General features: G+C 48.4%; 2 protein-coding genes across 2 annotated transcripts in view; one reads left to right on the plus strand and one right to left on the minus strand.

Moving 5' to 3' along the window:
* RPL37 (ribosomal protein L37) overlaps positions 1-14,376 on the minus strand; it is a 326,668-nt gene that overhangs the window by 185,488 nt on the left and 126,804 nt on the right. The gene's annotated exons all lie outside the window — the stretch shown is intronic.
* The window catches only part of LOC133351908 (receptor-type tyrosine-protein phosphatase delta-like), a 440,533-nt gene continuing 431,543 nt past the window's right edge, over positions 5,387-14,376 (plus strand). The window contains exons 1-2 of the mRNA XM_061567497.1: positions 5,387-5,469; positions 5,774-5,881. Of these exons, the coding sequence (XP_061423481.1) occupies positions 5,402-5,469; positions 5,774-5,881 (176 nt within the window). The 5' untranslated portion in view covers positions 5,387-5,401. The remainder of the gene's footprint in view (positions 5,470-5,773; positions 5,882-14,376) is intronic.

Raw genomic sequence — 14,376 nt, forward strand, 5'->3', positions numbered from 1 at the left:
TTTTATGAACATTACGGTGAATGCAATAGCCACTCGGAGCCTAGTGGCGGCAGGGGTGATATGACCCCATTAAGTACATCATACACAAATTGAAAAACATTGATTCTTGCACACACTATTTAATGCACGTATTACGAGCATAAGAATGAATATTAATCAATGAATCACAGCATCGTCATTCTTCTAGTAGACACAGTTTAGTGAAAAAACAATGTTTTACGGTGGTGTATATATCACTGCCACCGCTACTGCTCCAATGGATTGTGACACTTACAGGAAGAGCCTGCGAAAGATGCGGTGACATTTCAAACAGGCACACAAGCACTACTTGTTGTGTCCTAATGTGATGACCTCTTACAATTTTAATAGTGTCTCGTAAATAACGGACGATGCTTAAACGAAGGGACCCTTTGTCTCGAATCGCAGGCGCCGGCGAAGGGCCAATCATCGGCCTGCGTGGCTGTGCGTCACCCTGCGTTTTTGCCGAACCGCGCCTTGTCTTGCGCGTAATGAGCATCGCCTTATCCGACGCGCTCGCTCCGCGCCAGATGGATCGAACGCGTCCGCTCGCGCGCGTGCACGCGCGTGCACGGGCGCGCATCTGCGCATCTGCGCACGCGTCTGTGTCCACGCCTGCTCGCTTGACTTGTACCGGCAGCGAGCATTGCCACGTGTCTTGGTTTTTTTTTTTTTTGGCACAGGATCGTCTTCCTTTTAGAGCGCTCCGTCCAGGGAAATCTGAAAATCTGTCCTGAGCATTAAACATTTTAAAAGTTACGTAATTTTTTGTGTCAATTTCGCGCGCGGTTGTCTGCTTTTTCTCCAGAATCGTGAGAAATTCTTTTTGCAATTCACATCCATTGTGTCTCGGTTATTTGTATTTCAAAGGTGGCAGCCCTACCAGCAGCGTCACAAGGTTTGGGGGGGGGACAAAAATGGAATCGGTTTTAACGACGCGCAGCAAACACCCAGCGCACTTCCTGGTGGGGTCGGTCCCACCAGGCTGTGGGTGCCCCCCTAACATGCCCAGCCCGCTCCCCCACCCCCGCCTCACCCCCTTCTCCACGGCTCAGCATGCTGGCTCTGCATCCTCCTCTCTTCCATCCCCTTCCGTGCAGCATGTTTTTGTCACTGCAGTGGGGGGGCGTGAGGGGCACTGTGTGTGACCCCAATCTCACAGTGTCGCTCTGTTTGGCACGTTCCCTTGCTTTCGTGTCTCCGCCTGTCAGCCCATATGCCACCCTCTCGCCTCAAGTCCGCTGGGGTGACCCCAGTAGCCTCAAAACAGTGCGCGCGCACGCGGGCATTAAAGGAGAGCCCACGGCTGTGTGTTTTTTGCGACGGACGTCCCGAGAACTACGGTTAGGATCAATGAATTGACGTGAATATTTTAAGGTTGCTTGTTTGAAAGGTCTTAAGCAGTTTGCACTGTTTGTTGCTATTGGTGTATGAGCAATAAAAAAAACAGCAACAGGTCCGGAATGTTTTTTCAATCTATTCGAACAAGATTGATGCCTTACTTTTTAAATCGAATTGGTACTTTGCTGCTTGTTGGGGCTTGATATATATCTGCGCTGAAACAAGTCACCATCTTGTCTCTTAAAAAAAAACTCCGCAAGTATTGTACACATCGAGGTCACTCGTGCAAATGCAGCTATGCTGGTGTGTCTTGAGTTTCTTCTCTGGTTGAACACAACAACTGCTGTCCCCACGTGGTCCCCCAATGTGTTTTTGTGTGTGTGTGCGCGCGCGGTCGTCTCGAGGCGAAGTTGCATTTGCACAACGCTTTGTGAATTCAACATATAGATATATTGTTCGTAGTGTGACAGTTTTTTTTGTCTCCGGGTGGGAGGGAGAGGAACACTTTTTGGAAGAAGAAAAAAAACACTATTGGCAAAGGCAACATCGGTCACATTGGCGGCAGTCATAACGGCGCCGGTCACGTGACGCCCGTACGCCTTTTTTTCAACGTCCATTGTGGTCTTATACATTAAAGGAACGTGTTATTTAATTATTTTACGTTCGCCATACCCCGTTTTTTTATTTTTAGACGGCACGACTCCCATTAACGTGAATGAGTTTTGCCAGTAAGTGGGTAGGTGGCACTCAAATGCATAATGCGTTGCATAGATTACCAAGCGTTGTGCAATTGTCCCATGGGCTCTGGTGTATAACTCTGGCCTCAAAACCCCGAGTGATTACGGCTACATAAATGAGCTGTTTCAGTCCTTTTTCTACACCCCACCCTTCCCCACACCTCGCTGAATGAATGACAGGCACACTCAGGAAATTACTATCATCAGCAGCCATCTGTGTGTTCCTATGATCATGCGTGTGATTGGGTTGGGGAGGGGGGGTGATACCGACCAGTAAACGCACCCCCTTCTCCGATGCTGACATCATCCCTACCCACCTATGTCACAAACACCGGACTGTCGAGGTGGAAAATAGGCTGCCCTCAACAAGGGGAGCTTAGGGCGGCGCGTGTTACGCCAAGACATGTAGGTCTTCACCCGTGTAAAAAATGCACTACGTCTCGTATAAATAATGTACTCGTGTGTCCTACCGGCAGACTGCTAATTTGAATTTCGCTGATTTTAACCAATGTATGAGTCTGCGTGCCGACGAAAACGACGGCTCGACTGGCAGGGTGTGACACCTGCTGAAGTCTACCGCGTGCATGTTTCATGTACCCCGTTCAAATATTGATGTATTGAATTCGCGGCTGTCCAAATTGTAAAGCCGGCATAAGCGACCGCTACAAATTTGTTTTGAGCGCGCGGGCGCGTCGCCGCTAATGCGCCCGCACGCGCGCGCGCGCACACAACACGCGCGCGCGCACAACACGCGCGCGCGCACAACACGCGCGCGCGCACAACACGCGCGCGCACACAACATGCGCGCACACAACACGCGCGCACACAACACGCGCGCGCACACAACACGCGCGCACACAACACGCGCGCGCACACAACACGCGCGCACACAACACGCGCGTGCGTTGTGCTCGCGCGCGCGCGCAACCATTTGAAGATTTACGCGTTCCCGCACTTGTAGTGGGGAAGAGTGCGAGGGGGGGTAGAGTGAGAGAAAATGGAAGGCTCGGCAAACTGCGGAATTAAATTTGTGGCCGGTAAGTGCCGTTTGTCACTGTTGGTGCTCTGAGCGCGCGCGATTTGTTGGAAACATTTCCGGCAAAAGGACGAGTTGTCCGGGTGGTATTTAATCTACTCGCCGTCCTCGCCGCTCACTGCTAGTTTATGCCGCACAAGCGCCGGCAAACCGAAAACTCATATTAAACTCCATCATTCTTTGTCGCGATCCTAGCGAAATTGTACGACGGGCGCTCACTTGCACGGGACTGACAATACGAAAAGAAAACAATCGCATGTCGGACAAAGGAGAGTTGGTCCAGCATTCGCGAGAGAGGTCACGTGGAAGGCACTCTGCGAGGGGTATATCTTCCCCTACGACTCTGTTGCCCCTTTTGGGCTGTCGGAGCCATGACCGTTTCCTTCACCGATAGCTGCCTCGTGGTGGTCTCCCCGCAGTCGGTTCCCTCCGCTTCTCGTCTGTCCATCGCCGCGTCTCTCAGCTGAGATAGCTTCCCTCCAGTCCGATTGTTTGACGTCCGGTTAAATTGTGCTATTCCTCTTTATCTTGTCACCTTCGAAAGAAGAACCATTTCCTCCCCCCCCCCCCCCCCCCCCCAGCTACCGGAACATGTTCCCTGTACAGAAAGCTCCCTTCACTCTGCTGTCCGGATATGGAACTTGCTTCCCTGAATACTGTCAGCGAAAGCACAGACTCTGGTCTTCAGGCTTTCAAATGCCGAGCTCGCACATGGGCATCTCCTAACTTCACCACGCGCCTCGTAGGACTGAGTCTTCGAGCTGCAGTGAAGCAATGGTTATGCCTATTAGATGTACCAACGTCTGATATGGCTGTTCTCAATTGCACCTAATAATCGTAATAAAACGTGTTCCCTGCATCGCCGTCCCTTGCCATCTGTCACCATTTCAGCTGGTCACATGTTTGAACAACTGCACATCATTGAGATGTGCAGTTTGAACGAATTCAGTGCCGCGTGCGACAGCTGATCGACGTCTGTTGAGATGTGGCCCAACCAAGTGATGGAGGAATTTGCCGTGCTCCCATGTTACGAGGAATAGAATGAAGTGTTCCACTCAAGTCAACGATGAGAGTTTTCACGCGCCCGTGGCATGGTGGAGGGTGCTAGAGAGAGCTGAAAGTAGAGTGGAGTGGTCCGCGGAGTACAAACGATGCTGGTGATTGCCAGGTGTCCCTTAAGACTTCCACGGGCAAAATCTATAGAGTGAATCGTGACCTGGGCACTCTGCTTCATCTGGGCGCGGTTGCCTTCAGAGTGCATATTTTAAAACTGATGGCTTGGTCCGTAAAATATATTATTAATATCGTTATTATTTAGTCACGAAGGCTTCATTAAATCTTTACACTCATTTCTGCCTGCAAGCAATTGCAGTTCTCTGCTGGGAACTGCAAAGTGACAACATCCTACCCAACGTGTGATAGCCTCATTCTGAACAATACAAGCTGCTGACTGTGCAAAAAAAAAATCATGTTTAATTAAATTTTCCTCCTACACTTGGCTAAATGCCAGCACAGATACTTTTACCTAAATTACGTCGGGTTAACCCTCCATGTGTCAGTATCATATCAGAGTATGCGGAAGTGAGCGCCCCCTATCATGACACGGGTAGATATACATTTTGAAGGAATTGTCTGGATAAGTCCTGTAAAACATCACTTCAGGTCACCCCGACAGAGGCAACGTTTCACGTGTCTTAATGGATGTATCGCATAGCTCCCAGTTAAATAAAGAACACTGACTGACTGCACCATGACGTTTAGGCTGATCGCCTAATCGTAATAAACCGTGGACATTTTTTTTGGCAACAAAACAAACAAAAAACAAAAGTGTCGCTTTGACTTCGCCGACTTGCATCGAGTGGCACAGAGAAGTGTCGCGGCAGTGAGACGCCGGCTTTGTGTCTCCGTGTGCTCGTTCAACTGCAGCCACCTCCGAGGCATTAATTTTCGCAGCAATTTATTTCCAAATGGCAACGGCCGCTTCACCTCTCGTTGATGTAGTCCGCGGTGAGTATTTGGTGGTACATTTTCAATACGCTGCAAATAATTCCAAAGCCTTGACCTTGTGCCATATTATTTCAGCCATTTACCTGTACAGTGCGTGATGAAACATTTGCTCACAATTTACAACCCCGTAGTCATTACTGACGCGGCTTATATTGGCTTTGCCTCAGATTTAAATTCACTTAATGTCAGCGGGATGTAGTGGAGATGCTTCATTTTTTCTCTCCCTCCCACCAGGTAAAACCCACAGAAATTACGCGCGTCCATGAAGATTTCAGTGCGAGTGGCATTTCTGGAAATAAAATGCCGCAGCAAGTTTCGGGGCAGCGTGAGGTGACACCCATTGTAGCTCAAACAGCAAATCGAGCTCGGCGAATGATGTAGTCTCGCCCGGGCGCTTATTGACAACCCTTAAGTGTCTACCGATGTGCAGAATTGTAAGTTTTGGAAAACTTGGGGAGTCTTGCAAACCGGCGCACGTTAGCTGCTTCACGTTGGCAGATTTATATATCGGGGCGAGCTGAATGATTGCTCGAGCATTAGTCGTCTGTCGCGCATGCAGAGCATTTAGCAGTGCCGTGACGTGCCCTGCCCTTGCTCCCGACATCATCTCATCCGTCTGCCCTCCCGCCTGCAGTTCCCAGAGGGCCCCCGGCATTCGACGCCCACACCACCCAGCCGCCCTTGGTGCGTCTGACAAAAGCATCAATCACTTCGCCGGAGATAGGGGGCGATGCAGAACGCTGTGCGTAAGCTTCCGCGAATGCGCTCGGTCGTAGCGGCACATGTAAACCACGTGGCGGCCGCAAATTGTGTCCTCGTGTACGGCAGCGTTGAAACGTCGGACTTGGCAGTCGAACAAGACGTGGTGCGACCTGAACAACGCATCGGAGAGCTGTGCAGAGTCCATTCTCTTCAGTCGAGGGTGGTTTCGCAGCTTGCTGACATTTTTGCACTGAGGACTTGGCTGACCTGTGGCTGTCTGATGGCTTGTGATGATGTTCATTGATGTCAAGTTTATTCATCCTTGTTTGAGCCTCCCTCAACCCCATTCATTGTCTGAAATCCAAGCGCTGGATTTCCCGTACAAGAGAAGTATCAATCATACCGGACGTATGAATCATAAATAAATATAAATAAATGCATGCTACGTGACTCGCGATGCACGGAATCGAGCATCCAGCTCAGGTGACCGTGCTGACGTGTTCTTTTTGGCCGTGCACACACACGGCGCGCCAGTCACGTGTGCTGGCTGGTTACGTTTTAATCACCGATGGGATGGCCTGGTTCTTGCACTGGGCAATTTGGCTTGACTCGGATTTTCACGAGCAGGTTGTAACCAGGCCGACGTCGTCCTAGCTATAGAGTATGTGGCTGCTGTAAATGTCCACGTGATAGACCACTTTGTTTGGTTATCATTTATGGCCAGGTCGCTTCTGAGCTCTCGCTCAGTGGGCCTGGTAAAATAACAAAATATCTAGTTTATAGCTTCATATTTTAACTGGACCCTGTGGCTTCCTTTCGTAAGAGATCATCTGTGTACTTTCGCTGACATCTGCCCCTCGACCTGTGACAACACCAAAGTTGAGATATTCGACTCATCACAGCTTGCACTTAGGAACAACTTCACGCCCATGTAACTTTTCGGAATAAAAAAAAAACCCACACTTAGATTACGACAGTAGAAGCTAAAAAAAAGTGTAAGATAAACCTTGCATGAAAATAACAAAAGGGGGGAGCTGCTGAGCCGACAGAGTCACGTGGACGCTGAGGTGTTGGTACTGGAATCGAGCTCTGTACGGGCCCTTCCCGCAACAGCCCGGCACGGCCCAGATCTGCTTTCTAATAGTCGTGGAAAAGTGACATCAGGAAAAAAAAACCTGGGCGGGGTGGGGGGGGCGTGAGACAGGTGGCTGCTTGAGGCCTGCCGTGCAGCTGCGTGTAGCTTTGCCAACTGTCAAGGTTTTCCCTCTGGGCCCTTGAGGTACCTCTCCTGGGAAATCTGGAAAATCACCCATTAACATTAAAAGTCCCAGTTTTTTTTGCCAGTTGGTGTAATCATACACCACCCAAGACAATCTGTTTAAATGTAGCTCTCCCCCCTCTTTTCTGGCACCGTGAGATATTGTTCCTTCCATGATTTAACAAAACATTTTTTTTTGTAGACTCAGAGGTGGTAGCCCTCCGTGCGCCGTCGATGCCCACAAGGCACGAGTTGCCAGCAACAAGGCACGAGTTGCCAGCAACACAACTCGCTCCGTGGGGGCGGGGGGCGGCGTTGCCTTCTCGGGGCTTCCCTGCCCCCCCCCGGTAGCGATGGTCGGTGCACGACCGGCGAATTTCGCAAACGGATTTAAACAACAACACCAACAACAAAAACATCTAAAAGTCTCTACGCATTGCGTGAAGTTGCGATGGCTTTAGTCAGCGCCTGTCATTTAGTTGGGAGACTGTTTGTACCCGTAGAAAGTTAGGGGAGTGTGAGCTTGTGTCGGTGTTTCGTTGGTTGTGCTGCATTGAATCCTCCGCGATGGGGTCGTTTTGGGGTCGTACCGCCGGTGTCGCTCGGCCCCGATGTCCGGACCTTTCTGCCCCGTGTCCTTGGAGCCTCTTCAGAGAGCAACGCGAAGCAACCTGAACAAACAAACAAGACAGCAGAGGGTTAAAATAAGAAGGGCGTTATCTCGTGGCAGTGTTAACCACAATGGATGTGTATGCCACGCAGGTGACTCTTTGTCCTTATCAGCCTCAGGCAAACCACTGCTGGATGTAGGCATACACAAAAATAACCCACTGCCAAACTTCACGATTGCGTTGCTATAATCCACCTCACTCCTCCTCGTGAGCTGCTTCAATTGCTCCATCTCTCCCCGATGGACGATTTTCTGGGACACGTTCCATCAACCGCATTGAAATGAGGCGTTGCATTTTATTTTCGCAATTAGAGGGGGGCTAACCAGGACCGACGAATCAGACTTGCATAGAAGCTGATTGCCTAGAAATGACACGGCTAATTTCCAGGAACCTTCTGTCTGAGACCTTCACGTCGTTTAATTTCTTAATTTATAAACAACAAAAATGTTGTGTCTGTGTCCATAGCAACGGATGAAAGATGGACGTGTACTGCGATTACGTTTCCACTTGGGTGGAAACGCTGGTCTCTCGTCGGCAACCGGCGATGATTTATTTATCACGAGTGAGGAGCTTGCTTATCGGGAATGGTTTTCACGTCTTGTTTCACAAAAAACGCACTTCTGTACCATCTTACAGCTCTCTGGGCCAATCAGAAAAGGTGTCTTGCCGAGGGAAGGGATGGCAGTACTCGGGCTAGCTTGCGTCTCGTTCCAGTTAAAATGCTTGTTTTTTTTTAGTACACTCTATAATTGGTTTTGTATGGGATAAACCTCCATCTATGTTGTACGTGCGCGTGTTTGGGGTGGATGCACAGCGATTAGCACTGCACCGCGCTGCAAATCCGCCGAATTTGAATTCGACTCCTGGCCGCAGCCAATGTCAGAGGCGAGTGATATCAGATCGGGTGCTTGAGTCTCGTTGAGGTTGACTCATCCTTAAACGAATACCTGATGCGATGTGTAAACATCAGAGACTAGGGAGACAAAGGCAGCAGCGGCAGGTTCTGGCCACACCACCCACTCGTGCGCTGTGCCTGCCTTAATAGGTGCCCAATAGCAGCACGTGCCCCCGACGGTCTGTATGTGTATATATTTATCTTTGTTTATGTGTGTATAGCATATGGATGTGTTTAACCGACGTATGTGCCTTCTATGAACTGTAGGGTTATGAATATGGCTTTACAACAGCGTAGGCAGAGGGTGGGGGGGAGAAAGCGGTGGTGAGCCACACTGCACTGCAAACTCGGTTACCTGAGATTGAGTCCCCTGTGAATGGTGACATCAGTGGTGAGTGTGGTTCTGGGCGTCACTGTTGAACACATACACACTGACGAGTGTGGGTGTATCAAAGCTAACCTCGCGCGGTTAATGTTCTTATTCATTAAAAACAATGTTTTGCTTTCACTTGAACAATATTATTCTCCTCTAGTGAGCTATATGAACGAGCTGTGTTTAGCCGATTTTGTGAATTTTGCTTGGAAAGAAAGTGTGTCTGTCACCTTGCCAGGGACACCCATTGCAAATGAGATGTGAATCTGTTGGGGTTTTTCCTTGTTAAATAAAGCATTACTATTTTTATTCATGACCTTACTCTGAGACAAAAGCCACAACGTTTTTCAGGCGTAGCTGTAGCTTTGTAACGTCAGCGACATTAAGCTTTGTATTTCAGTCCAATGCATGACACATCCTCTTCTTTTTTTTCATTTATTTCATCGTTATTCATGTATTCATCTTTCAGTTTTTGATTTGCTAACTAGTGGGGCTCTGTTTTTGCATCATATGTGTAAGGGGCTAATTGATGTTGTGCGATGCAATTGCAGGAACGATGCGATATAAAATGAAATTCTTGTTCTTATTATTGATATGAACCGAAGGATGCCGCGTTTGTCTCCCGGTCAAAATGAGAGTGGCGCATTGCACCACCACGCACATTACGGGAAAAGTTGAGCAACAGAAATGAAAGCGATCTCCTGGATGGGGGACGGGGGGGACGGACTTCAACAATGAACGTTTAGAAAAAAGAAACAATATCGAGACATATTCGAGACAATACATGTGAGAGTGAATACAGGCCGTACGCCCAAACGGTTGCATTCATCGCACGCTTCATGTAACACCAGAAGTGTGGGGGGGGGGGGGGGGGTGAAAGAGAAGAGAAATGCCGGAGACGAACAGCTTTGAAACAAAAATAAAACGAACAGTGCGCGTGTTCTTTGCGATCCCGCCTTAATATTTGAGAAGAAACAAACAACGTTATTCGTATATTAATTCCGGCACGGTTCGCCCTGGTAGTTGAATTGCACGTGCCAAAATCATTGCCCGCGGCCACTTGGAAAATTAAATAAGCATATTCATGTCAGAGCATTTGGTTTGTTATGTTAATGATGCACCAGCTGTGGACCGTGTTTTTTTTTTTCATGTGTCTATAATGGATAGTTGTTGCCCTCATTCATTTGATGAAAGTGTGACTTTGTACTTATAAACTGTATCGAATCCCATTGCATATAACGAGGGCTTACAGGTGAAGCAGCCACGTGACCCCGTTCACAAAGCGAGTGCCACCATAGAATATCACGGTTTACCTGCGACCAGTTGTTAACAAGGTGAAACCTGCAAAAGCTAAAGGTGCAAAACTGCAATAAGTAGCTTGAGTGACTGATCACAGAAGGACCTCCGATTAGCGCGGTTGGCGATGAACGGTGCGAAATAAGTCCAACATACATACAAGAGGATATTAGGCCTACTCATCCACACTGGCGAGACATCTCGGAAGAGTTGGATATGCCCATACTTTACTCCACTACACAGCATCCTGAAGATCGACTGCAACGCTCCCTGTTATGCTACTGGGGAGACGAGAGGCAGGGTGAAGGGGTTAAGAAACCGGCCCATTATTCAGCCACCACACCAGGAGATTGAATCAAAATGGGTAACCTCCGGATTTCCAGTGCAGCGTGCTAACCATTGTACCACGGCAGCATCCCCGAATAATCTTCAGTGCAAGCGCAATCTTCAAACGCATATTGGGAAGCATTTACGCATTTGGCAAACAGCAGTGTTAATGCAGTCCACGTCGTAAAAAAAAACACAAAGTAAATCACAGCATTGCATTTTTAATGCACGCGATGGTTTTATTTGTCTCGGCGTATACGAATGGAAATGATCGCGTATTCTCCGTGAATGCAGCTTCCCCGGTTTAAATTCGCAAGAATGCAAAGGCGGTTGCTGGCGACTCTCCGAGTTGCCGAGTGGCAGATGTGGCAGCAGCAGCAGCCTCCTTCTTTGTGCACTCTCTCGTGCATTGAACGTCCACTCGCCTACTGGCACGCTCGCGGTTGCCACCTCCTCGTATTTGGCGACGTGGAAGTCCAGCCAGTGTGCCCTCCTTCCCATTCTTTGTTTTCTCCACATCCCTGCCAGAATTATAATCTTGTCCCCGAGGAGCGCGCCCCTCGCGCGTGCGCGACGAACAACTGGCCCCGGCCCCATCACTATAATGGCAACACGCTACGATCCCCCGTGCACCTTTGCAAGTGACGCAAGGTGAGACTGCCAAGCCCTCCTTTGTGCCGTATGGCAAAGGTGTAATTAATGCGCGAAGAATGGTGCCTGTGTGATCCTTAAGATATGTTGAAAGGACCTGTAATTATGCTTAGCGGTACGCATTGAGAACAATGATGCCTTTGTTTGTGCAATAGAAAGAAGTGCAATTAAAGAGACCCATTATGTAGTATGCGTAGAGTAGTGGCAGACCTACAGGGAGAGGCTCAGTGTGGGGGATGCTAGTGGCCGAGACAGGGCGGGGGGGGGGGGGAGTAATGTTGAGATGATAGAGATACAGGGCATCATGTGGGAAAGGGAACAAGATGCCAGGATCGTGAGCCGGAGCAAATGCTGCCACCGCATCGCGCGCTTTCACGCGCGCTGCTGCGGCCGTCTGGAACGCTCTTCGTTCCGATATTAGGCAGTCGCTGGAGCTATGCACTTTTAAAATGTAAGATTGAAAACTAATTTCTTTAGAACTGCTTTTTTGTGTGTGTTTAGTCTGTTGTCCTTTCCCCGCGAGGTGCGAAATAAGTTCCACGTACATACATGCTGCCAGAATTTGCGGGGCTCACTCACATGTCCATGCCACATACCTGTGCTCGAGAGAGACATTTTCACTTGAAGGACATTAGGCATTCCGGCAAGCATTAAAGACCGCCATTATATTTTTTATACGTAATGAAAATTGATGGTTCCATTTGCAACGCGGACTGCGGCGAGTGCATTCATGCCGGAGTGAGCGCATTTGCCCAAAAAAGACGAACCCGTTTATTCACACCATGCCACGTCTTCCTGTTTCCAATTTACACCCTGCATGTGTGAACTTACGAATGTTGTAAACAATAATATTTTGTTCTCAATCATCACCTTCTTTATACAGATTTCATTTAAAAATAAGGGTAATGACCACGGTTTCGCCCCTTGTCAGTTCACTTGCAGGAAGAAGGCCTCCCCATGTCTCTTGGGAAAAGGGGGTTTGTTGACCACACTGTCATCACGCTGCTCAGTGCAGGTTGATGAAGGGATGCCAGGGCATGGGTCCAAGCGGCTCAGAGCCGGTTCGGATATCCCTCGCTGCCGCACGGTGCACTTGTTGGGTGTGTAATGCCAAGGTTCACTTTTTTATCAGCTCGGTGTGATCCACTTTGCCAGATTAGCGACGTTGTACCATCGCAGCCGAGTCGACGGAGCCAGTTTGATTTCGTCGCGACGCCGTCCGGGTTACTTTGGGGGACACGACCGACGCACGTGGTCGCGCGTGCCGCGAAAGCCCCACGGTGGGGAACGTACCGGCTGCATGGGAGGTAAACATGAAGTGGGTCAGTTCTGCCAGAGACCATTTCTGCGCAGAACAATCATGCCCGTACCTTCTCATTCTATGATCGGTATATATGTTTTACCGGCGAGAGAGAGAGAGATGGCCTTTAATAAAAAAAAAATACGTTTCCCAGAAGAAATTATCTCAATTATAATCATGAGAATAAACAACTAAATTGTTACATGCACAGATGCCACGGAATGGACTGTCGAAAAAACGTGCTCAAACGCGACTGTGCAGCACAAACCGAAAGACGCCAGTGGAATCCGTTGCGCGTGCGAATCTTCAGCAATGGGGTGCTGACAGCGTGGGGTGGACCTTTTTGATTGGATTTCAGGGGCCATTGTTTCATTAAGCGTCCCTGCGAGGAATTTAGCAAAAAAAAAAACGCTTGATATTTTAATCACAAAAAATAATAATTTTCTAATGCGGCTGTCAGATTTGTTTTTTTTTTAAAGCTGCGGATGGACAAAGAGCTTTTTTGGATTTCGTTCGAATCTGCACCGTGCCCGGCATGTACCCTCGTGACACAAATTCGTAAGCTTTATTGAGACTGCAGGAGGAATCCGATGAGCTTTCCAGTATGGGCATGTCAGCAAGTTACAGCAACAAACAATAAAACAAAAACACGATAGGAGTGCAAAATGGAGAGAAAAACAAGTATAACCCGTAAAAACAAAGTTTTTCACTCTAAATCCTTTATATGTGTGGCGGCTAGAGTCCTCTCGTCCTCTGGCTTGAGATAGCTGCCACCTATGGGTCAGATGGTTGTCTGCCAGTATTAAGCAATTGGTAATTAAATATTAAATTTGTTTTCTCTAAACAGTGTAAAATTAAAAAAAAAAAATTCACGAACATAAATTGTCTCGCACAACGAGTCTGTGTGCAAAAGGTCAGCTCGATTGGATCACGGAAAGTGGGTTAAAAAACGACCGAAAGATTTGCACGGTCGCAAGCAAGCAAGCAAGCACTCAAGCACGCAAGCAAGCAAGCAAGCGAACTTAATATAAAGGATTTAAAAACAAACCAACCAAGATTTCGAGACACAATCCAGAAATCGTGGGTGTTAACCCCCCGAAACTCATCTACAGTTGCTTCACAATAACAAAAACAAATAGTCTCGGCTAAATAGCAAACCGTGCCGGACATTACACGTATTTTGTCAAGCGTGTGTTGAGGTTTTCACCTTGAATATATTGTTTTAATCTCATCCTAGGCCCTAATGCATTGCATTTGTTTTATGGCTCGAAAATGAGAACCCTTTATCTCTTCGGGCAGTGCCAGTCGTGCTTTCACGACGTTTTTTTTCCTAAACAAAAACAAACAGTGGATTGTTTTGCTAATTCTTTTAAATGGGGGTCTAAAGCGCCACCCAATGCTGACCTATTGCTGGAAGTGATGGAGCAGCTGTTGGTAGAAAATGAAATCCACCCAAAGCCAAGTCTAAATTTGAATATCAGCCATTCGCTGGAGGAATTGCCTGCGTGAGGGTTAAGAGTGCACCGCATACTGCACAGGTAAAACATTCAGAAGAGGTCGGCATGAGTGCGGTAGTGTTGTGTCTGCCTGTAGAGCGAGGTAGGATGGGTGCCCTGTGATTGTGCCCATCTCGAAGTCATTTCCACTATGAGCATCTGCGGAGGCCCGCTGCCTTGACACATCTCCGTGTGGTCAAGCGACCCACGTGGTTCAGTGTAACAAATGACACTCGCTCGCGCGTGGTCGAACTCAAGGGTCGCCTTC

The sequence above is a fragment of the Lethenteron reissneri genome, chromosome 39, assembly GCF_015708825.2.
Source record: "Lethenteron reissneri isolate LAM-NWPU_2019-01 chromosome 39, ASM1570882v1, whole genome shotgun sequence".
NCBI classification, from domain to species: Eukaryota; Metazoa; Chordata; class Hyperoartia; order Petromyzontiformes; family Petromyzontidae; genus Lethenteron; species Lethenteron reissneri.